This window comes from Macaca nemestrina, chromosome 17 (assembly GCF_043159975.1).
Source record: "Macaca nemestrina isolate mMacNem1 chromosome 17, mMacNem.hap1, whole genome shotgun sequence".
Taxonomy (NCBI): domain Eukaryota; kingdom Metazoa; phylum Chordata; class Mammalia; order Primates; family Cercopithecidae; genus Macaca; species Macaca nemestrina.
Genome location: NC_092141.1, coordinates 52,423,662 through 52,448,774, shown reverse-complemented (window position 1 = coordinate 52,448,774; position 25,113 = coordinate 52,423,662). Strand labels below are relative to the sequence as shown.

The window sequence follows — 25,113 nt, the reverse complement described above, 5'->3', positions numbered from 1 at the left end:
TGAAGGTGCACTAGGCTAGCATTAGGGCAGCGAGGGTTCTGCTGCTTATTAGCCATGAGCAGTTCACTTCACTTCTCCCAGCCTCAATTTCCTCCACTGTGAAATGTACTTAATGGTGTCCAGCCGGGCGCGGTGGCTCAAGCCTGTAATCCCAGCACTTTGGGAGGCCGAGACGGGTGGATCACGAGGTCAGGAGATCGAGAGACGATCCCGGCTAACACGGTGAAACCCCGTCTCTACTAAAAAATACAAAAAAACTAGCCGGGCGAGGTGGCGGGCGCCTATAGTCCCAGCTACTCAGGAAGCTGAGGCAGGAGAATGGCATAAACCCGGGAGGCGGAGCTTGCAGTGAGCCGAGATCCGGCCACTGCACTCCAGCCTGGGTGACAGAGCAAGACTCCGTCTCAAAAAAAAAAAAAAAAAAAAATGGTGTCCAGGGCCTCTCTGACAGTCTGGACCCAAGACCTACTCTTTATCCTGTAAATTCACTTTCCAGACCCTAAGTGTTCTTTATCTTCTTGTCTTGAACAAAACTATCTCCCTTGCCATCTTGAGCCCTCTCCTTTTCCCCTCATTGCTTTGCTCTATTGACCCCCCAGTACCTCCCCAACATTTATCAAGTGAGGGTCCTGCTCCCATTTTCGGTCTCCATCCTAAGTCAACCCATGCATCACCCTGGCCTCAGTCAATGACCTTGAATCCCCTCCATTTCAACGCCCCTCTCCCACGATCACAGTCACAACCCTCCAATGCCCACCTCTGAAGTCTCCCCATCAACACTTCCCTCCTAGCCACATCCTCTCATATTTCCTTTTCACTAACTCCTACAAAGCCCATCCTTTGCCTTAATTAAGACCCCTTTTTCCTGCATGCTAATTTCCTTCCCTTCCTTGCTGGCCTATAGGTCCTTATTACTCGTTTAAACCACTCTCCTGCTGTCGCTGTCAACCCCTCGCCACCTTGTCCCCTGGTCACATGTAACCCATCAAGCCTTGCAGCTTTGTAGTCAATCCAACAATGAACCTTCTCCATTCCCAGCTCTGGACACCAGAATTTCACTAGAGAGAGAGCAGTCAACTGTGTGGACACATGCCAACACAAATGAATGGCCTCCAACAAGCAGCTGGTGCCCAATAGAGACTGACTATCCTCCCAACTGTCCCCACCAGCCCTTCTTCTACCCCACCCCCAGCCCCACAAGGTGCCTTCCAAACCTCCTCCCAGGAACTTCAGGCCCCCAGCCTGGGAAGCTGACCATCTCACTCTCATGGGATGAGCTCGCCTCCTACTTTGAAGAGAAAATAGAGGCAATCAGGAAAGGACGCCCTCATCTTCCTGCCACTCCACCTACAACTGTGCACATGTGCACCGTCCTTCCTGCCTTCCCTCCTGCTGCATGAAAACGGTGCTTCTCCACCTGTCAAGGGCTAATCCTACCTCCTGTGCCCAGGATTCCACCCCACCCCTTTCTCCCTAAGTCCTTATGCCACCAAGAAGCACCACTCCCTCTACTCTATCTGTGTCCTTTCCCCCAACCATAGGCACCTTTGTCTCAGCACTTATGCTCAGTCATGTCTCTTCTTTCTGGAAAAAAAGAAAGTCCTAGACCTTCGTCCTTGCCCTTAGTAGCAACCTATTTCCCCCCTTACCTTCCTGGCTGATAGACCTGAAAGTCAGAACCAGTCTGCGATTTCTTCCTTATTTGCCACTTACGGATTTTAAATGTGAAAATATTTTAGGGCTTTTTCTTCCAGTTAATATAAGGGCTTATGCTCATCATTTATTTACAAAAGAGTCAAACAATGTGGGAACATTAAAAAACCAAAGTCGGAATTTCTTCTGCAGAGAGAACGAGGTTTTGCATGATGCTGCACGACTTGCTCTCAGGCTCTGTCTGTTCACAGATACGTGCATGTGCCGAGCTCTACATAGATGGGTCCCCAGTCAGTGGGTCATCCTGTAACCTGCCTTTCTCACTACACAACAGGCTGTGGGTGTCTTTCCATGTCAACAAATGTGGAACTATATCATTATTGATGGCTACTAGCATCCTGTTTTATAGACTTACCATGATTTACTGAACTCGTCCCTGTTGATGGGGGTTTAAGTTTGTCATTTACACTTCCCCACCCAATTCTCGTTCCTGTCAAGTAAAAGAGAAACTCATTTTAAGCATTCAAGAGAATCTGTCAGGATTCAATTGCAGAAGGCACAGACACCTCTCTTCTCTCTTGCTCTCTCCCACGCTCTCCATTTGAATGGTCTCCCATCTCTGCTTTTTCCTCAGCATCACTTAATTCTTCCTGCTCCTCCACACAGCGCCCACTGCTCCTCACCACAGGCCCTGGCCTATCAAGTCCACGCACATACAAAATCATGGCTCCTGAGTCTACGCAGCCTTTACATTTGCTCCCCAGTGAACACACTGTTCACTCTTAACTCTGATGCAGATCAGCCTTTGCCTCCACCGTCTTCTTGGATGTGTGGCAAAGGTTACATCCATTCCAGCAGGACTCAGGGAAGGTGCAAACACACACACACACACACACACACACACACACACCCCACTGCCAGTGGCAGCAGCATCCAAAGAGAACCTCAGAGAAGGTCTAGGGACAAGACCCTTACCTACTGACTATGGCAATGTGACCACAGTGGCTCCACCATGGCCTGGCAGCCATGGGGACTGGCGGTGAGGACATCAGCTCTAGTATCTCACAGACCTGGGTTTAATCTCCTTCCCACTCTCTGATCTCAAGAAAGCCACACAAGGGCTCTGAGCCTGCTTCCCTATCTGTAAAATGTGGATAACACTCGCTGACTTGCAGGGTTCTTCTGAGGGGCCACCATTGCAGTGATTTGCTGGCACGGGTGCTTGGGCAGGGAGGAACAAATGGCAGCTGCCATCACTCTCAAAACTGTGGTGGATGTGGACTATTCCGCCTCCCAGGGAAAAGGTCACAGAGGAGCAGAAGATTCAGGAACCTGCCAGCTGGGCTGGACAAACTGGAGTCTAAGTAATGACAAGAATAGAGGCCACCATGTGTTGAGTGCCCAGGACTTGATTAACTTATTTCTCACATAAACCCCCATGAGGCACCAATTAGGAAATAGAAACCGCTCTGAGTCCTTAAAATAGAGGGAACTTAGTGCGCGGAATTGGCTTTCTTGGTGACAGAAGAGCAAAGAAGCCAAATAAGGATAGTGAGAGGGCCCAGAGATGAGCCATAGGAAGAAGGCACCATCCCTGCCCCTAGGCACAGCTGGGCATTTGGCTCTGGGGTCACCCGGAAGCTGGAATCACAGCATCCCTGTCCAGCAGAAGCCAGAGTCCTGAAGGAAAAGCAACTGCTTCTAGAAAGTAGGCCCAAGGCAGAGAGAGAGAGAGAAGAAACCCTCTGGTTTTTCTCTTACTCTACCCCCCAACCTCCTGCCAATGCCTCCTACTGGCAAAACTCTGCTGGAGACCAGATGTCACAGGAGCCTGCAAACACAGCCTCCCCCACCCCCACCACCACCACCACTTCGATGCAGAGCAAGGAAGAGGCATAGAACGGATATCAAAACAAATAGGCCCAGGACCAGCACAGGCACCTTTCTCATCCCCACTCACACATGAAGAAGCACAGAAAAGTTAAACAACTTGCCCAAGATCAAACAGCTGACCTTGGAGTGGGAATGTGAACCCAAGCAGCCTGTCCCCTGAGCCCATGATCTCAACTGCAATGCTACAGCACCTCCCCTAGCGCTGTCTCACAGCTCTCGGCTTTCTCTTACTTTTCTCAGTCTTTCATCCTTTCTCTTTTTTTCTTTCTTTCTTTCTTTCTGGCACAGACAGCAGTGCTGGGGCAGGCACAGGGCTTTGGGGTTTCAGCTTCAGCTTTGTTACTGATGATCTGGGTAAAGTTACTTAATCTGGTCCATCAACATGTATTTATTGAGTACGTACTACACGTTTTCCAAGCCTCTGTTTTCTCATCTGGACAATGAGTATAATGATATAATGTAGCCAAGCAGAGACAGCAAGGTGACTGCATACAGCATTATTACATTTGTTCCAAAAAATGCTGCTTCTCCCACTCTTCCCTCTTTCTGGCCTTTTTGTTCCTGCAAAGCTTTAGGTTTTCCTTGCCAGACTCACTGCTCATCTCTGCTGGTGGTTCTTGGAGTAGATGTCACTGGCTCCTATTGGAGCTAATCCCCCAGAGAAGCAACACACCCCCTACCCGTGTCACCTCCTGCCCTCCAGGCCAGCTCTACCTCTGTCAGCACCTCAGTGCCCCAAACTGGAAAGTGGGTTGAGGGGATAATGCCCAGCTGTCTCCCAGCTTGGCCACAAGGATGAGGAAGGGGGTGCGGACAGAGGAGCAAGAGGGAAACTCACAATTTGGAAGTGTGAAAAAGCATTTAAAATATTTAATAGCATGAGCAATACCAGTAATAGCTTTGGGCAGCAGAATTTGGTGTTTGTTTACTTTCCCTGCTCCCAGACGTCCCGCTGCTTTGTACAGGAAGGAAATAAATAGATGCTGGGCACATTCATGCAGAATCCATCAGCCAGGCAGAGTGATGTGATCTGTTCTTAGAACAAGTCACGGTGAGAAGACATGGCCAGCCGGTCTGAGCCCCCACACCACATGCTCCCCAACACCCCCACCGTGCACCCCACATACCTACTCTCACCTGCCTCTGGCCTCCCTGCAGCCCTGATGTCAGGGACCCAGGAGTTTGTTTCGGAAGCCATGTATATCCCATATGCCCAGTGTATAGTCCCCTGCACCCGCAGGGGAAGCCCATCCTGCCTGCCAGCTTGTATGAGATAGCGAAATTGGAAAGACCACTATGTCTTCTACAAGCACTGCAGCCCTGGCAAGATCTGTTACCCTGAGCCTCAGCCTCCTCCTCTGCAAAACAGAGAAAGAAGCACTTGGTGGGTTGTAGGAAACAGAAGATGCAGGGTAGGGTGGGTTTGAAGAGAACTTCATGAAGGAACTGTTTATGGAAGTGGAAGCAGGGCTAAGGGACCCAATGTGGGATGTTGAGACACCCAAGGACTAGATAATGTAAAGCTGTTACCTCCCCCAGGGCTGAGAGACCAGGCAAGAGCTGGTGACAGGGAGGGCCCCACCACTAAGAGCTATCACTGTGAGAGACACAGAGCTGTGGCACAGAGCAGGCAGAAGGGAAACACCCCAAACTCTCTTCTCGCCCTCTGATTTCCTGATATTATCTCCCCTTGGACAAGCCCAAAAGGAAACCACAGGGCAAGCTAGCCCAGTTAATGTGGTCTGTAAGGGTCCAGCCTCCCTTGCATAAAAGGAAGGGCAAAGCATGGATCTGGAAGGGGAACAGCCATCACACCCTCTCAAAGCACGTCTGTTAAGTGAAACACTTGGCACAGTGCCTGCCCATAGTAAGCACTCAGTGCATTCTGGTTCCTGTTGTCATCATTATCAATTACATTCTTTGTCTGGCATGAAAACTGCCCCTTCCCTACAGCTCTGTTCTTCCGTCCCCTCTTCCTCCATTCTAGGGAATTAACTGGGATATCCCTTTGAGGCAGGAGAATAGGGTCTGGAAACAGGGAGCCTTCACTTCAGCCTCTGATTGGTCATGGGCCAATTCTTCATTTGCATAGGGCTGATTGGTCATGGGCCAAGTCTTCATTTGTATAGGGTGTAACTCTACTTCAGCCTCCAACAGGGTGAAACCAATAGGAAATCTCTAAAAGGTACTTAAAGATTTTGCAACTCATGCTGCTGAGCTGCTCGCTTGAGCCCGCTCCCACTCTGTGGAGTGTATTTTCACATCAGTAAATCTGTGCTTTTGTTGCTTCACTCTTGTGTTGCTTTGTTTGTGCATTTTGTCCAATTCTTTGTTCAATGCACCAAGAACCTGGATGATTCATAGTCAAGACCCTCCACTGGTAATACCTTGTCTTCTTAGGGAGGAAAAATAAAGATGACAACATTCAGCTCCATTCTAATGATCAAATCTCATCTCTAGTCTCACTTTACAGAGTTTATTAGGGTGCTAGGGACAAAGGCAACTGAGACACCAAGTCCTCCTTTATCCTCACCAAAGCCTTACTTAGAACCCTTTGCTCAGAATTGATTCCATTTGATTTGTCAAGGAATCAAGGAAACCATTCGGCATTGACTGGGCCCCTGTGCTGTGCCCTGCACATTCTATGCTCATACCTGACTCAGCTTAGTAGTTAAGGGCATTTGCTTTGGAGCCAGGCCAATCTTGGGCCATCTAGTAAACTTCTATAGCCTCAGTTTCCTCCCTGCCAAAATAAACCTGCTGCCACCCTGCAAGCTGCTGTAAGGATAGTTGGAGAAGGCCTGGCACAGAGAAGACCTTCCGTAACCTCTTGGTGCAGGTGTGACAGATGAAGAAACGAGCACCAGAATACAAAAGGGATTTCCCCCGGACCCACACTAGCAAGCTGCTCTTGAACCCAGTTTTGCCTTGGCCCAAAGCCGGTGGCTTTCTGCTCTGCACCCCACACTGTCTCTCGCAGTCGACTTATCCCCATCAGCAGATAGGTGCGGTGTTTCAAAGAAACCAAAAACATTTTCTTCCTTCTTTGTTTGAGAACATATTCTGTGTTTTTATTTTTCTGGGAATTATTTCTTTGTTGTTATGGACAGATGGGAACGTGTGTGTGCAGCCATTGGCCTCTGTGGATGGCAGCTGTGGACGCAGCTCAGAAAAACATAGGGTAGCAGGAGGGAAGATTTCTGCTTCTTCAGAGAGGCAAATCCAAGCAAAGAAACGGAGGGGCTGACCTCAGCCTGTTCTTTGGAGTTTTCTTTTATTGATTTTTTTAGGTTTTTCATTTTTTGTTTTTGAGATGTACTCTGGCTCTGTCGCCCAGGCTGGAGTGCAGTGGCACAATCTCGGCTCACTACAACCTCTGCCTCCCGGGTTCAAGCGATTCTCCTGCCTCAGCCTCCCAAGTAGCTGGGATTACAGGCACTTTCCACCAAGCCTTGCTAGTTTTTTTTTTTTTAGTAGAGACGGGTTTTCTCTATGTTGCCCAGACTGGTCTCGAACTCCTGACCTCAAGTGATCCATCCGCCTTGGCCTCCCAAAGTGCTGGGATTACAGGTGGGAGCCACCGCGCCCAGTCTGGTTTTTTCTTTTATTGAAATGGCCAGCCTTGGGTTTTGAGTCAGGACTCTGGGAACCCCAGCCCTATTCCTGGCCCACCAGGAACCCAAAGCTGCCCACTTTCCCAGGTCCCAGATCTAGAAAGTAGATCCTTTTTTCTCTTGAAAGGCTGTGGGGTGAAGTCAAGTCATCCAAAAGTCCGGGATCCAGGAAGTCCATGTTGTGGGTGGTTCCAAAATGAACTTTGGAGTCAGCTAGACTTGGGTGTGAGTCCTGATGTGAACTTTATTCTATGGGACCTTGGGCAAGTTTCTTCATCCTTCTGGTCCTCAGTTTCCCCATCTGTGAAATAGGAGTATTAAGGTATAACTCCCGGTGTCATTAGGAGGGTGCAGTGAAGTCAGGGTTTAGGGGAGACTTCACACTGCTGGGAGGTGCATTTAGGGACAGGGCCTCAGGGAGCGAAAGCCATCCTCTCCTGCCACTCAGGCCAGGGCTGCCAAGAGCAGCTTCCCAGGGCTCTTTAGGCCGAGGCCAGGCTCCTGTCTGTCGGCCTCAAGTCTGAGGGCCCTTCTCGCCTGGGTTTCCTGTTGTCCTCTTTTACTCTTTTTAAAGAAAAGAAAAGAAGCATCCTTCCTCTGGAGACCTTTGTCCTGAAGCTAGCCGGGAATGCTAGAGACAGTCAGTCCATGCTGAGTGTGTTGAGCCACTTTCTGGGTTTAAAAAAATATATTATTGTTTACCTAACAGTTCTTCTGTGAGAAATGGGTGTCTGTTCCTTTAAACAGAGCACAGGGCAGACAGAGTGGCTCCGGGGTTGTTTGCAGCAGAGAGGAGGGGGAGGGAGAAGGAAGGCATCCTGTTGTTGAGTAGAAATGAGAGAGAAGCCAATGGACAGACAGACAGACAGCAGAGGGAGAGGTCAGCAGAGACCCAAGCAGTGGAGCTCAGCTGTTTTTGTTTTTGTTTTCTATGAAAAATTTGCTTTGAAAAAGCAAATTTTTTTGCTTTTCTTTCTGAAAGAAAGAAAAAAATTTACAATTTTTTTTCTTTTGGCCTGTATTTTGCCAGTCTAACCCAAGATACTACTGGTTTTCTTAAGACCAGGGAATCTTTTTCACCTGAACTTTGCTGGGGGATGACATTTCAACGTAAAGAAAAATAAAAAAAAGGTCCTGGCAGTCTCAACTCATTAAACTTTGTGCAGAAGATGTTGTGAGCTTTTCCTAAATTCAACACTTGGGAATAGAAATCAGGAATAATCCATCTTAATATTTACTGAATGGCCATGCTTTTCCTACATTATCTCCAATCATCCCAACATCCCTGCCAGAGAGGTTTATGTATCCCTATTTTACAGATATGGAAACTGAGGCAAAGGCAGATTAAGAGCGTGCCCAAGATTAGGAAGATACATAGGAGGCAAGTCGTGGGCTGAGGTTTCACCTCCTTTGTGAACACAACAGCAGGTCCAGCGGGGCACGAAAGGGGAGAGGAGAGAGACAGCGTGGACTTCCTGGCTGTGTGATTTGCCAGCCTCTAGTATAAATACTTCTAGCAACCCCTTGGCTCTTTAGGGTTCTCCAGCAACAAGGAACAAGCCCAAGATTGTAAACTCCCAAGAGTAGGTCTAATTCAACCACCACCATTGTCAGCAACATTACAGAGCATTTTAAAAATTTAAGAGATGTTTTGTCAATTGCCACATCAGACTGTGTGACTCTCCTGCTGACATTTAGGAGGTGGCCCCCGAGCTCCTGCATGATTTGGTCTCTGCCTCCTCCAGTCCCGTCTCCTTGCTCACTATGCTCTCCATAAATCTCTCAGTTCCTCAAACATGATGCTACCGGCATCACCTGGGAGTAGGTTGGAAATTCAGTTCTGCCCCACTCCAGAAGTACTGAGACAGAGTCTGCCTTTTAATAAGGCCCCCAGGTGCACAGTGAAGTGTGAGAAGCACCACTCTTGCACATTTAGCTTTTCCACCTCGGGACCTTTGCACATGCAGCTCTCTGTCTAGAACACTCTTTTTTTTTTTTTTTTTATTTGAAACGGAGTCTCGCTCTGTAACCAGGCTGGAATGCAGTGGTGCAATCTCAGCTCACAGCAACCTCCACCCTCCCAGATTCAAGTGATTCTCCTGCCTCAGCCTCCCAAGTAGCTGGGACTACAGGCACGCATCACTACACTCAGCTAAGGTTTTTTTGTTTTTGTTTTTGTTTTTGTATTTTTAGTAGAGACAGGATTTCACCATGTTGGCCAGGATGGTCTCCATCTCTTGACCTCATGATCTGCCCGCCTCGGCATCCCAAAGTGCTAGGATTACAGGCGTGAGCCACCGCTCCCGGCCACACTCCTTTTTTTAATCTTGAATTCTGACATTCATATGTCCTGAGCTCATTATGTCACTTCCTCTGAAAAGGCCCCCTTGACCTTCCAATGAAGTTATTTTTTCTTAAGAGTCCAGTTCTTTTCTTTCATAGCACCTATTGCAGTGTGTAATTACATACCGACTTACTGAACGTCTGTCTCCATGAAGGCTGAGGCCATGACTCACTTGCTTACCAAGGACATAGTAGAAACTGCACAGACACATGCCGAAGGAATAAGCATGGTGCTGTTTCTGTGCAGCATCAAAAGAGTTCACAGACAGAGTGCATTGGGTCTCTCTAGGCATTTGGTCTCTGCAGGCATTTTTATTCAGTTTCACCAAATATTCACTGAGTGCTATTATGTGTCCGGAGTTGGAGTCATACGTGTAAGGAGGCCTGGTGTGACAAAGTGGATCCCAGAATTTGGTGTAGTGACTCAGTTGTCTTGTTCAGTGGACAAGGTTGGGGGCTGAATGAAATAGCCCAGGAAGTGTACATTTCTGGTGATTACAGCAATGAACCCTCAGAAGGTGAGAAAGGAAATTAGCATTTCCTACTCCCCACATCTGGGCCAGGCACCTACATGGTTAGCAAGTGTCAAAGAGGGATTTCAAATCCACTAGAATAACATATGAATTGCTTAACTAAAACCCATGCCTTTTGCCTTTTAAGTAAGATTAAAAATGCACACAGTTAAAAATAAGATAGTATAGAAGTGCTTCATCACTTGCCCCCCTTAGTTCCATACTCCAAAGATAACTACTTTTTATCTCTTTTATCTGTTTCTTCTGGTAGCTGATTTCAAATCTCTGAGTATTTTTATTTACTGTTTCTTGATTTGTTAATTTTAAAACATCAGGAAGCAAATTTCGCTGTTTTATATCACTCTCACCTCCTTTATTCTCCCCAAATAATTATATCACTATTATACTTGTAAATATAAGTTGATATGGTTTGACTGTGTCCCCATCCAAATCTCAACTTGAATTATATGTCCCAGAACTCCCACGTATTGTGGGAGGGACCCCGGGGAGGGGGTAATTGAATCATAGGGGCCAGTCTTTTTCCCGTGTTATTCTTGTGATAGTGAATAAGTCTCATGAGATCTGATGGGTTTATCAGGGGTTTCCACTTTTGCTTCTTCCTCATTTTCTTTTGCTGCTGCCATGTAAGAAGTGCCTAAGGCCTCCCCAGCCATGTGGAACTATAAGTCCAATCAAGCCTCTTTTTCCTCCCAGTCTCGGGTATGTCTTTATCAGCAGCGTGAAAACTGATTAATACAGTCAATTGGTACCAGTAGAGTGGGGCACTGCTGAAAAGATACCTGAAAACGTGGCAGCAACTTTGGAACTGGGTAACAGGCAGAGGTTGGAACAGTTTGGAGGGCTCAGAAGAAGACAGGAAAATGTGGGAAAGTTTGGAACTTCCTAGAGACTTGTTGATTGGCTTTGACCAAAAGCCTGATAATGATATGGACAATAAGGTTCAGGCTGAGGTGGTCTCAGATGGAGATGAGGAACTTGTTGGGAACTGGAGTAAAGGTGACTCTTGTTATGTTTTAGCAAAGAGACTGGTGGCATTTTGCCCCTACCCTGGAGATTTGTGAAAATTTGAACTTGAGAAAGATGATTTAGCGTATCTGGCAGAAGAAATTTCTAAACAGCAAAGCATTCAAGAGGTGACTTGGGTACTATTAAAGGCATTCCATTTTATAAGTGAAGCAGAGTTTAAAAGTTTTGAAAATTTGCAGCCTGACTATGTTATAGAAAAGAAAAACCCATTTTCTGGGAAGAAATTCAAACCAGCTCCAGAAATTTGTATAAATAGCAAGGAGCCTAATGTTAATCCCCAAGACCATGGAGAAAATGTCTCCAGGCCAGGTCACAGACCTTCACAGCAGCCCCTCCCATCACAGGCCCAGAGGCACAGGAGGAGAACGTGGTTTTGTGGGCCAGGCCCAAGGTTCCCGTGCTGTGTGCAGCTTAGGGACTTGGTGCTCTGTGTCCTAGCCATCCACCCATGGCTGAAAGGGGCCAACCATCAGCTCAGGCTGTGGCTTCAGAGGGTGGAAGCCCCAAGCCTTGACAGCTTCCATGTGGTGATGACCTGCAGGTGCACAGATGTCAAGAACTGAGGTTTGGGAATCTTAACCTAGAATTCAGAAAATGTATGGAAATGCCTGGATACCCAGGCAAAAGTTTGCTGCAGGGGTGGGGACCTCAAGGAGAACCTTGCTAGGGCAGTGCGGAAGGGAAATGTGGGGTCAGAGCCCCCACAGAAACTTTCTACTGGGGCACTGCCTAGTGGAGCTGTGAGAAGAAGGCCATCATCCTCCAGACCCCAGAACGTAAATTCACTGACAGCTTGCACCATTTGCCTAGAAAAGCTGCAGACACTCAACACCAGCCTGTGAAAGCAGCCAGGACGGAGGCTGTACCCTGCAAAGCCACAGGAGCAGAACTGCCCAAGACCATGGGAACCTACCTCTTGCATCTCCCTGGATGTGAGACCTGGAGTCAAAAGAGATCATTTTGAAGCTTTAAAATTTGACTGCCCCACTGAATTTCAGACTTGCATGGGCCCCATAACCCCTTTGTTTTGGCCAATTTCTCCCATTTGGGACAGCTGTATTTACTCAATTCCTATACCCCCATTGTATCTAGGAAGTAACTAGCTTGCTTTTGGTATTACAGGCTCATAGGCAGAAGGGACTTGCCTTGTCTCAGATGAGACTTTGGACTATGGACTTTTGGGTTAACGCTGAAATGCATTAAGACTTTGGGGGACTGTTGTGAAGGCCTGATTGGTTTTAAAATATAAGGACATGGGCCGGGCGCAGTGGCTTACACCTGTAATCCCAGCGCTTTGGGAGGCCAAGGCGGGCAGATCACGAGGTCAGGAGATCGATACCATCCTGGCTAACATGGTGAAACCCCGTCTCTACTAAAAATACAAAAAAATTAGCCAGGCATAGTGACGGGCACCTGTAGTCCCAGCTACTCGGGAGGCTGAGGCAGGAGAGTAGCGTGAACCCGGGAGGCGGAGCTTGCAGTGAGCCGAGATCACACCACTGCACTCCAGCCAGGACGATAGAGTGAGGCCCCATCTCAAAAAAAAAAAGTAAGGACATGATATTTGGAGGATGCAGGGGCAGAATGATATGGTTTGGCTGTATTCCCACCTAAATCTCAACTTGAATTGTATCTCCCAGAATTCCCTGAGCCTCAGTTTCCTCATCAGCAAATGGGAATAACCCTTACCACATAGGAATGTTGTGAGGGTCAAATAAAATAATGGTAAGGCACAATAGAAATGTTTATTGTTATGGGAAAGTGAAAGTTTACAGCAGCAGACAGGAGGGGTAACTGGGAAGGCAATGAATTGGAAAGGCCTTTTTCAGCATTTTGAAAATAATTAGATAGGCCTGCTCCATGCTAGATTCCCACCATCTCTGGTTCAAACATCAGCAACATGAATTCTCATGTCTCTGAGCAGTATAATAATACCTTACATTTACATAGCGTGTTAGGCTTGCAACATGCTTTCTCATGCATTATCTTACTGGATTTGAGTCTTCCAATATCCCTGAGAGGCAAGGAGTACCAGCATTCAAATTTCCATTTTACAGACAAGGAAATTAAGAGTCAGCATGATGCAAACATGATCAAAATCATAGAGCTAGGAAGCTCTGGGACCAAGCTCTAGTAGAACTGGAACCAAATCCAAACCTTCTGAGACAGGAAGCTTGTCACTGCCCTGCACTATGATGCCAAGAAAGGACATCTCAGGGCCAAGTGTGGTGGCTCATGCCTGTAATCCCAGCATTTTGGGGGGCCAAAGCAGGAGGATCACTTGAGCTTAGGAGCATGAGACCTGCCTGGGCAAATAGGGAGACTCCATCTTTACAAAAAATATAAAAAATTAATCAGGCATGGTGGGGCACACCTGTGATCCCAGCTACTTGGGAGGCTGAGGTGGGGGGGTCATTTGGGTCTGGGAGGTTGAGGTTGCAATAAGCGTCAGTAGCGCCACTGCACTCCAGCCTGGGTGACAGAGAGAGACCCTGTCTCCCAAAAAGAAGAAGGAAGGAAAGAACGAGGGAAGGAAGGAAGGAAGGAAGGAAGGAAGGAAGGAAGGAAGGAAGGAAGGAAGGAAGGAAGGAAGGAAGGAAGGAAGAGAGGGAGGGAGGGAGGGAGGGAGGGAGGAAGGGGAGAGAGAAAGAAAAGAAAAGAAAGAGAAAAGAGAAAGAAAAAAGAAAAAGAGGAGGGAGAAGAAGAAGGAAGGAAGGAAGGGAGGGAGGGAGGGAGGGAGGAAGGAAGGAAGGAAGGAGAGAGAAACTTATGTGTATGCAAAGGTTACTGGGAACAAGTGAGTACACTCATACACCTTCCTGGACTTGGGATGTCTTAATCCAGAGATGGCTAGCTGGAGACCCACTGGGTCAATCAGCATGCCAGAGTTTTGTTCAATAGTAGCTCAGTGTTCTCAGAAGTGCTGTATGTGTCACCATTCAGACATACCTAAACACAGTGGATGCTACCCCATGTAATCTCTCCACCTCTGTGCTTCTGTCACTCACACAAGGTTCCAGGCCTTAGAAAGGAGCATCTATTGGCTGAGCCTAGAAAGGGCACCTGTGCCTGAGCTGTCAGGAGCAAAGATAAAGAGGTATTTCTTATTCACCTTCCACAATGGGAAGCAAGATCCTCCATCCCAGGCCACCCTGTGTGACTGTGTATTACACAAAGGTAGACTAAAGAGGGTGCATAGGGGCTGAAACCTAGCCTACCTCTGCTCTTCGAGTCCTGTGTCCTGGCCCAGGGCTTGGTACATGGAGCTTGTACTGAATTTTAGGCTCCAGCTACCCTCTCGGCTGAGCACTCCTGTGCAGTGTACAACCTGCAGAAGCAAACATGGCAGCCCTGTTTCCTCAGAAGAGCTGGCAACGCTAGATGCCACTCCCACATGGCAACAATTGGAGGGAGCCCAGTCATAGCTTTCCTTCTGGGACAGGGCACACACTCCCGCATCACCACACTCCCCACCATGCCTACCTCATTTGTTTGTGTCACCTGCCAGTCCCCTAAGGTAATTGAGTTTATGACCCTGTCTGAAACAATAAATTTTGTTACATTGGTTTATCCAGGTAATTAGTTTCATGGTCTATTTCTGAATGGCATTTTTCTTTCCCACCCAACCCCCTTTTCCAGCAGTCCTAGTTAATCTATTTATTTTTACTCTACCTCTTTCTAAAAATACATACAATACAACAAGATTTTTTAAAAGTCAGACTCCTGGTAATCTCTGGAATGTGGGAAAAGCACTCTTACCACAAAGTTATATTAAGAAGTTTAATTATCAGAAAATTACTGTATAATAAATATATCAAACATTAAGTATGTACACTGTATATGTACACTGCGAATTCCTGGGCAACCTCAGTCTATAAACCCATTCACCTCACCCACAACCTCAACCGACTCTTTATTCCTCTTCTTTGGCTGGCATGGGAGACTTTGAGGTACACTTGCTTCTGTATTTATAGCCTCCCACCTTTTCCAGGACCCACTAGGTATGCTGAGTTTTCCAGGCAGTCATGAGAACTTTGTCAGCTCATCCCAAAGTTTATGATCATTTCTCCTTTCTGTTGGTATCAGCCCACTCCCAAATTGTTTGCCATTTACTTTTTTACTTCCTATCTTTAAAGAAGCCATGGGACTCATGGTTGCTATTGCGGGCTGTCTCAGTCAGCCACCACCGCGTAACAAACAACCACAAACAGCACAGTGCCATATAACAGGAGGTATTTCTCACCCATTTGCCTGAAGGTCACATGGGGTGGCTTCGCTTCAGGCCACAGGTCTACAGGGCACCTGGGGCAGCTTTGTTCCAAATACCTCTCATCCTACTGGACTCATATCATATTTTTCTTGTGGCAATGGGAGAAGTGCAAGACAGCAAGCTCTACAGCGCAAGCACATTTCAACTCCTGCTCATGTCACCTCCATTAACATCTCATTTGCAAAAACAAGTAAAATGTCAAGGCCCAAAGTCAAGGACAGGGAAGTGTGTGTGCCCCCTAGAGATAGGTAGAAGAGGAGGGAGTGAATATTTACAGACAATGGCCACTCTTTGCCCTTTTGGTCACAAATATTCACTTCTTTCCCACATGCAAAATACACTCACTGCATCCCTAGGACGCTCCAAAAATCTTATCCAACACTGGTATTGAGCTGGAAATCCATGTTCCATGCCAGATCTCACTGAGGCTCCTCTTGATTTGATAAGGACCTAAAAAATCAAAAAGACAAGTTGTTTTCCATAGGTACCCAGGTACGGTGGAACAGGTGTAGAATCACAAAAACACTGCTACTTGGAAAGAAAAGGAACGAGAGTCACTCAACACTGGCTGGGCTGCAGCAATTCTGATGTTCTCCTGGGAATTTTTGGCCAGGTCCTCCTAATCCAGGAGTTGAGAATTTTCCTTGGTTGGGCCCCTGTTCCACACTCAGTCCTTTCTTCTGTGGGTTCTTGGCTCTGCCCTGTGAGAGATTTTCTCTTACCATCAGCCTTGATCACTTCGAGAGAGCACATCGGAGAATATGACAATGACTATACTCTCAGTCTGCTTCCTGTCTATAAGAAGGTGGGGCCCCAGAAATGTGTTTTCATCTCCAACAGTTTCATTTTCTTTTAGACAAGCCTGGTGGTAGTTTTGACAGTAAACTCTCTCAAAAATTTTGTGGGTTTTCTGTGCATTTGATTCCATTCAACTCCAGGCACCAAAAGCACAAAATCCACAATTTCTTGGAGACATGCTTCTTTCTCTCTAGACTCACACCCTTAATTTTTCTATGAGTTCTTTTGTCCAGCTGAAAGGGTACACTGGACACTTGTGCCTTCAGAGGAGCTGCATCTTAGTGGATATCAGCATCAAAAACTTTAAGGAAAGCTAGTGCAATTGAGCAAAAAGTTTTAGTGATTTTCCTTGTGGCCAAAGGAAAACGTAATGAGACACACAATTAAAATATGCATCCTAGTTTGTTAATTGAGGCACCTTTTTTCCTAGGGACCATCAAGCACAGTAAGCAAGATAAAATTCAGATGCAGAAAACTTCCTACAGTGAAGACAATGTCCCACAGGCCCAAGAACTCAATGATTACCTTGGGATTAAAAAGAAGGGTCTTGCCGGGCGCCGTGGCTCACGCCTGTAATCACAGCACTTTGGGAGGCCAAGGCAGGCAGATCACGAGGTCAGGAGATTGACACCATCCTGGCTAACACAGTGAAACCCCGTCTCTACTAAAAACACAAAAAATTAGCCAGGCATGGTGATGAGTGCCTGTAGTCCCAGCTACTCAGGAGGCTGAGGCAGGAGAATGCAGTGAGCTGAGATCGCGCCACTGTACTCCAGCTTGGGTGACAAAGTGAGACTCCGTCTCACACACACACACACACACACACACACAAAAAGGGCCTTTCACAGTTCATGAGAACCTCAAGCTAAGGCTTTATATCCTAAAGGCAGCATTCTGTTTTGTGGGGGAGATTGGAACTTGGGATGAGGGAAAAAAGAGAAGGCATTTAAAGCATCTTCCAAGAGAGAAAAACTCAAGATTTACCCAAATGTTTCTTATTTTATTTTTCAAGCTGCAAAAAGCTGAGGAGAATCATAAAATTAATTAGCTTAGTTAACTAGAGAGCAAGGAAGATGTATTATTTCAGTTTCATGACTTGTTAATTTGCAGGTGTTATCGTTTGTACTCTAATGACTTGGGGATATGACTTGGTCTGATGGCTGAGGCCTGATGCAGAGATTTGTTTTTTGAGTGTGTTAGGGAGCTAAGATCCTAGGTACTCCTACATCAGGTTTAGGGAATAGTCAACCACTCTGGCTCATGAGCAAGAGGCTGTAATGTCTCTTCCAGCCTGGAGGGGCAGGATGCCAGAAAAGGAGAGTTACTAGACTGGTAATAGAAAGTGTTTGAAAGAATCGGCCGGGCGCGGTGGCTCAAGCCTGTAATCCCAGCACTTTGGGAGGCCGAGGCGGGTGGATCACAAGGTCAGGAGATCGAGACCACAGTGAAATCCCGTCTCTACTAAAAATACAAAAAATTAGCCGGGTGCGGTGGCGGGCGCCTGTAGTCCTAGCTACTCAGGAGGCTGAGGCAGGAGAATGGCGTGAACCCAGGAGGCGGAGCTTTCAGTGAGCCGAGATCGCGCCACTGCACTCCAGCCTGGGCAACAGCGTGAGACTCCGTCTCAAAAAAAAAAATAAATAAAATAAAAGAAAGTGTTTGAAAGAGGCTGGGCGTGGCTCACATCTGTGATCCCAACACTTTGGGAGGAAGAGGTGGCAGGACCACTTGAGCCCAGGAGTTTGAGACCAGCCTGGACAACATAGGGAGATCCTGTCTCTACAAAAAAATTTAAAATTAGCTGGGTGTGGTGGTGCATGCCTTTAATCCCAGCTACTCGGGAGGCTGAGGCAGGAGGATAGCTTGAGCCCAGGAGGTTGAAGCTGCAGTCAGCCAGAATCACTGCACTCCAGCCTGGGCAACAGAGTGAGATCCAGTCTCGAAAAAACAAAAAAGAAGAAAGAAAAGAAAAAAAGTTAAAAAAGAGAAGCTTCTTGTGTTAAAATTTTCCTTCACCATATGGAATGAGATTTGGTTCCTGGGACAGTCCATTCCCAAACTCACTGCCTATTTGGGGCCTTTGTAAAACAGTGCCAGCCCCTCCAGTTCAGTAGTTTATATTATTACATTTTGTTCTAGAAGCCAGGCTTCAAAGTTCTGGGGGCTGCTTTGTCAGAGGAGGACAGGGAGATGCGGACATCATATTTATGGCATATCTTTGTTTGGAATTTCAGAGAAGTGAACTCAGTTCAGAGCTACTTTGAATATGACACTATCCTCCTTAATTTGGCTCTGTTGGGCTTGAAGTGGAGGTGGGGGATCAGAGGAAGAAAGACAGGAGAGTTGACTGGATCCAAGAGGTTAAGTTTTAAAAGCACTTTGGAGTTAATGTCACCAATACAAGGGGCAGTTTTGTCTCCTCAGCCTGTGTTCTGCCTGGCCCACGGCTGAGTGCTGAAGCCAGAATTTGGTCAAACTCTTTCCCAGATTCCCAGCTGGGTCTCCCCTGTCCTGGATTACTGGCATTTTCTCTACTTACTAAATGTGCTTTGTGATCTCAGCTAGTGGGAAGCAGAAAACCCACTGCTAAACAGGGAAGCAACTGAAAACCCAAAATGCCAGCGTGTCTAGTCAAGTACACGGTAAGGCACTACCCCGTTCATTCATTAATCTCTCCATTCACAAATATCTGTTTTCTGTCCATTGCAGTGTGAGGGCTTTCAGTTCTAGAAGTTTCATTCAGAACTGAAAAAGGATAACCAGTCGTGGTCAGAGTGGTTAGAATAAGGGAAAGTGCCTTCAATCTAGACAATGTGGTTGAGTGTAGCCTGGTAGCAGTGTCTCCATTAGATATCCCTCTCTAGCTGGGGTATCCTAAAGAGTGTCATGAAGAATGAGATGGAGCCAGTGGGTTAGTAAAACAATTAAAGAACAAAATGAAGAGCACTCTCAGCACTGGCCCCCAGGGAAGGTTACGAATTGGAATAGAGCACAGCAAGCCTCATCTAAACCTTGCCAAAGAGACCAACCCCAGGCCACTGCGGAACTCGGGGCGGCCTCCCTGCTGTGGGGCAGGCATCCTTGGCGGGCAAGGAAATCATCAAAGGCTCCAGCAGCAGGAACGCTCCAGCCATCAGACAGTGGAAGACAGATTTCCTCTAAAATGTGCCTTTAAAGGCAGCTCATTTGCCTTCATGGGCCCCGGGAAAGCCTAAGATAGGTGCCATCCAGGAAACCCAGACTCTTTAAGATCAACATGGTTTAATGCAGCATAAGAGCCTTAGGTCAGACCAAGAAATGACTTCCTGACTGTAAGGGCTTATTGGACCATGAAAGCAGACTCCTAGAGAGACTGTGAAATTGCCTTCAAAGTTTTTAGATTGTGCGTGTGTGTGTGTGTGTGGTGGGGAGGGGAGGCAGTGGATTGAGGGCCAGCCCAGAGACTGGTAGAGAGGTTTGATGAATTCTCAGGCCACTCCATCTCACCCCGGGAGGCACTTTCCAGCCTAAGAACTGAGGTTTCCCCCTTTCTGGGTAGATCATTGGGTCCAGAAAACCAGCAGGGGCAGCAAATATTAAACTCTGCCTAAATTGCTCTAATGTCCTTGGGGGCAGCAGGAATAGGATTAAGCCTTCATTTTTTACTTTCTTCTTTTACTTTCCAGAGATGGGTCAACTGGGTAAGCTCCAAATCCTCAAACACTAAATAAGAAATATTGTCAGTCTGGAAACCATTTTAATATTTTAAATACGTGGGGTTTCCCCAGCATTGCAACAGCTGTGGGACGTAAAATAAAATCCATTTCTCTCCAGCCCCTGGGCAGCTCTAAAGTATCAAATGGTCAGTCAGGATGATGGGAGGTGGGAGGTAAAAGGTGAGAGCTTGGGGGGTTGGCAGGCAAGGGCGGGGTAGAGGGTGCATTTTCTTCGTGTTGTAGAACATTTTTTTAAAATAATCAGATCCAAACCCTCAGAGTCCTGGGGAGCTATGGATTTTGGATCAGAAGAATGTCTGAGAGTTTTGGAAATGCTTCCAAAATTTGAACACAAACTCCCTGGGTGACCCAGTTGGACTCAAGCAGGCTGTGCCTCCAGCAGCTGGACACTGACATTCCCTGGTTTGAAGAAGAGAGAAAGGGTGGGAGGGTAGGGTAGGATGGAGCCCTTTTATCTGGGCTGTTGGGATTTGTGATCCTCCTCCAGGATAATTCTAAATGGGCTTATAAGCACAATTGCCACACAGAGCAGATGCCACAGCCTACTTGGTTAGATGAGTTCACGTATTTAATGAATATGTATTGGGCCCTTGCATTGCTTCAGGAAGTGAGATAAGGGGTTGGAACTGGGCTTCTGATGACGGCACCAGTGGCCCTGATCTTACCTGACCTTCCCTCCCTGCTATGTCCCTATCCTTGGTGCTTTGGAGAGCACAGAACTACTCATTCATTCATTCAATTGTTCAATGCCTTCAGTAAATACTCACTGCAGTCTTCCCAAGAGCTAAAAATACAGCAAGGAATAAGACAGCCCAGCCCACTGCCCTGCTCCTATGGGGCTCACACCCTAGTGACAAAACACCCATAAACAATGAACAATGATATATAATAGAGACACATAGATAGAAGAATTCTTATATTTATCAATAGAAGTATGACTAACTTTATATATGTATCAAATAATTTTAAACGGTGTTGAGTGCTATGAAAAGAACAAACCAGGCTCAGGTAATAAAGAGTAACTGGAGTGAGATCCAATATTAACTCAGGTGGGTGGGAAAGGCCTCTCTGTGACATGTATGCTGACACCTCCTGCATGTCCAGGAGCCAGCCTGGCTCCTGAAGTCGGGGGAAGAAGCTCCAGACAGAGAACCTGCCAGGTGCCAAGGCCATGGGGCAGAAAGGAGCTTGGCATGTTCAAGGAAAAGAAGAAGGGCGGGTGGCTGGGGCATAGGGAAGGAGCAGAGTTGGAAAGAATAATATAGATCCAGCTGGAACTTAGCCCAGAATTAGTGCCAGCTAGAAATTTAGAGGTCACTGGATTCAATTCCCAGATTTACACTTGGAAAATCTGAAGCTCACAGAGAAAGTATGACTCGCTCAGGGTGACCCAGCAATTGGGAGCAGCGCCAGGACAGGTCCCTGTGCCTGCGGACACTCCTGTGTAGTGTCATTCCACTGTTCATGTCTGTCACGTGTGTCAAAGCTCACGTGTGTGCAGCACAGACCCTCCAGCAGATTCCTGCACATTTACTGACCCCCGGAGACCAGCGTGGCCCTTCATGGAGGAGTCGGGTTTGGAAGAAAAAGCAACAGCAGCAGGAGGTGGTAAAAGAGAAGAACGAAGAACCCAGACTTCAGTGTTAGCCAGAGCTAACCTCAAGTTCACATTGCCCCTTACTAGATATATGACCTTGGAGACATCATTTAATCTCTGTGAGCTTCAATCTCGCCATTCGTAAAGTGAGATCACAGTCCCACCCCATAGATGTGCTGTGGGATTGGTGTGAGATGGTGCATCGAGAAGACTTAGCACAATATCAGGTGCATGTGAAAAGCCCCCATTGCAGGGTCATCGTTACATGATTATTATATAATCCCAGGCCTAAAGGAACTTCCCTCATCATGCTGGAGAAAACAAACATCCATGCACAAACACTGCAAACACTCTACTCTTCTTCATGGACTCACCAAATATTTCTTGAGTATTCATTCTGTGAAAGGCACTTGCACTGATCACCAGAAATACCTCAGAGAACAAACACAAATGCTGCCCTACAAATGTAGAGGCAGGCAACTATCCACATAGCCACATAAAAATAAGTGAAAATTTGCCATTGCAAGAACTACTAGGAGAGGGGTATTTGCAGTACTTTGAGAGACCATCAGGATTTCAGTGACTTGGTCAGGGAGATCAGCACAGACAGCATAGGTCTCCCTGAGAAAGTAAAGCTTGGGATGTTATATGATGAGCTGGGGGTAGCCAGGCAATGGATGAGAAGCAAAGTACAATGTTCCAGGCAGAAGGAACAGCATGTCTTAAGACCCTGGGATGGCGGGTGTGAATAACTGGGCAGAGGCTGGACCACTAAGATCTTTGTGCCAAGATAGGGAATTTGAGTTTTATTCTGAGAATAGTAAGAAGCATTAAAGGAAATTTAAGCAGGATGCTTGGAATATAATTTTGCCAGTCCCTCAAATGTATTAATTCATTCAACAAACATTTACTGGGTGCTTTGTATGTACAAAAGACTGTTCAAGACACATGAGGATAAAGAATTTTCCCCAGCCACAAAGTCTCTTACAGAAGAGTGGAGTAGACAGACATATTAGCAACTGTTACCTATAGAGGAAAGAGCACTGGACTTGAGTATTAAAGACATAGGTTCAAGTTTCAATTCTACCCTTTATTTCAATTCTACCAGAGTTTCATGAGGACAACGACTAAGTTTAATTATGTCTGGGACCAATCACCTGACATGCAGGAGAATCAGCAAACTTAGAATGATTATGTCACCTTGGGAAATATCAATAAGAGAAATATCAATAAGGCCTAATTTTTGTTTCATATATTATCATCTTTAAAGACCTTTCACATACTGGATCTTATTTTACCCCCACAATATCCCTGTTAATGTTATGGAGTTGAGGTGAATTCAGCACTGGCTACATAGTTTGAGGAGCCAAGTTCAAGATGAAATGTGGAGCTCTTTGTCCAATTAATAAGAATTTCAAGACAATGACAGCAGAGCATTAAACTAAGTGCAGGATTGTTGTGGGCATGGGATCTGGCGTCACTGCACAAGTTGTGCATACATAAAGCCAGCTCTGAGTAAGTTCTGTTTCATTCACTTTATGGATGAGAAACAAGGTAGAGTGACTCTGTCAATGTCACTTAGCTCACCGAAAGATTGAAGCCTCAAAATAAACCCAGGACTTATGACTTCCTGCTGAAACAGGACTGCCCTGGTTTCTGCCTGAGTTGCAGTGTTCCTGGAAGGGCAGTTGGAAGCATCTGTTTAAACGGTGATATAGACAAGAAATTGAAGGGAAATGTTCAGGATGCTGCCCTGTGTGAAACCTTTCAGCAATTCACGCTGCTCTTAGGACAAAGCCTAAAGGCTTAGACTGATGCACAGAGTCCTTTCATGCTCTGACCCCTGATTAAAATTTTCCAGCTGCACTGCCCACCTCTGCCCACTCCTTCAAAATGTGCTTTACAACACACACTTCTTGCCATTTCCCAGCTGGGTCTTGCTCCTTCTGGCCTCCAAGCCTTTACTCCCAGCCCTCCCTCTGCTTCAGATGCTGTGTTGTGAAGGGGGACTACAAGTAAGCCAGCTGAGGAATGCAGCAGGATGAGGAAAGGCAGCTGAAGCACAGGGAAATCATGACTGATTTTTCTGCATCTTTGGAATAGCTATCCATCCTGCCATCCACCCACCTTTCCCTCCACCCATCCACCTATCCACCTATTCATTTTTCCATGTACCCTTTCATCTATCGACCCATCTCCCTTCCATCCATCTATCCATCCATCCATCCTTCCATCCGTCCATCCATCATCCATCTATTCATCACCCATCCATCCGCCCTTTCATCCATCTGTTCATCCATCCTTCCTTCCATTCATTCATCTATCCATCATCCATCTATCCATCCATCCATCTATCTATTCATCCACCCACGTACACACCCATTCATCTATTCATTCACCTATCCATCTACCCTTCAATCCATCTATCCACCCATACATGTATACATCCACCCATCCATCCAATTATCCTCCCATCCATATTTCCGCTCATCCACCCATCCATCTTTCCATTCATTCAACAATTATTCACTTAGTCTCATATGCTATACGCCAGGCACTATGTGAAGCACTGGGGATCCAGCAATGAATAAGCTACATTTCCTCCCCACAACAGAGCTCACAGTCCAATGGAAGGACAAACAAGTATAACCCATAGCTTGAATCCCCAATTTCATAACCTATATGAATCAGGACTCCCTTCTCACAACTTATGGAAATTCCACTTTCTTCCTCTTGATCCTGTCTCCATTCCTGTGTCTATAGGTGTCATCCCAGGATGGTCTTGAGCCAGTTAGGACACAGTTCTAAGCCCCTTTACCATTTTTCCACAAGAAATACAAATCCAGCAGTGATATCGTGGGTTTAGTGATTTGACTGTAGATCTGAGAAGCTACTGTAAAGGATTATGTTCCACATGCCACAGCCTTCCACTGTCTTGCTGCTTTCCCACCAATAATTGTCCAGTTCCCCAAAGCCCAAGCTATTGACAAGAAACCCTCCCCGCTGCACAGACTCCTGGAAGTGTAATCTAGTCCTCACTCCCTAATATGACGTACTGCCCCTGCCCCAAGACAGTCAGCTGTCCCTCAAATCTGGTGAATATAATGTGCTCCAACTCATGACACCTGTAAATAGACTGTTACAGTACAGAGAACAGTGAGCTCTACAACAGAGGTAAGGTCAGGATGCACACACAGAGGTGGCAGAGAAAAGCCAAACCTAAACTAGTCTTGGGCTTTGGGAGGGGCTTCTGGGAAAGATTCTTAGATAAAGAGTGGGTGATGAAGAGGATATTTCAAGCACGACAAATAACAAGGACAAAGACACCAGAAAGCTCACTGTGCTTTGCAATGGGGACACAACTGGTTCAATAGGACTAGAGAATACAGTATGGGGAGCAACAGGAGACAACACTGGAGAGGGAGGCAGGCAGGGGCTAGCCCATAAAAGGTGGAGCAGGCCATGCTTGGGATTCTGGACTCTAAGCTACAGCAGTAGAACTGCTACTGAGGGCTCCTATGCCTAGAAGGGACTCGATTTGAGAATTTTAGAAAGACAGTATGGGCTGGGATATGGGGTCACTCAACCCTAACCTCAAGGCTGTGATAGCCTCCAGCTCAAGGCCAAAATTATTACAAGGCAGCAGTCCTTTCCCCTCCCAAGGAGTAGG

General features: G+C 46.6%; 1 protein-coding gene across 17 annotated transcripts in view; it reads right to left on the bottom strand.

Annotated features, from left to right (window-relative positions):
* The window catches only part of C17H17orf67 (chromosome 17 C17orf67 homolog), a 122,905-nt gene that overhangs the window by 35,762 nt on the left and 62,030 nt on the right, over nt 1-25,113 (bottom strand). For 6 of the 17 annotated variants that reach the window (XR_011615725.1, XR_011615722.1, XR_011615726.1 and 3 more), the window contains 4 exons: nt 15,678-15,782; nt 14,281-14,390; nt 14,012-14,136; nt 1,215-7,461 (listed from right to left, as the gene is read on the bottom strand). Coding sequence is in view for 2 of the 17 variants with exons in the window: in XM_071082905.1 (XP_070939006.1) it covers nt 15,678-15,782 (105 nt within the window). In the remaining 15 variants the exon portion in view is untranslated. Of the gene's footprint in view, nt 1-1,214; nt 7,462-14,011; nt 14,137-14,280; nt 14,602-15,677; nt 15,783-25,113 lie in introns of all 17 variants that reach the window. The other 11 variants (XM_071082905.1, XM_071082904.1, XR_011615736.1 and 8 more) reach the window with 10 other exon arrangements.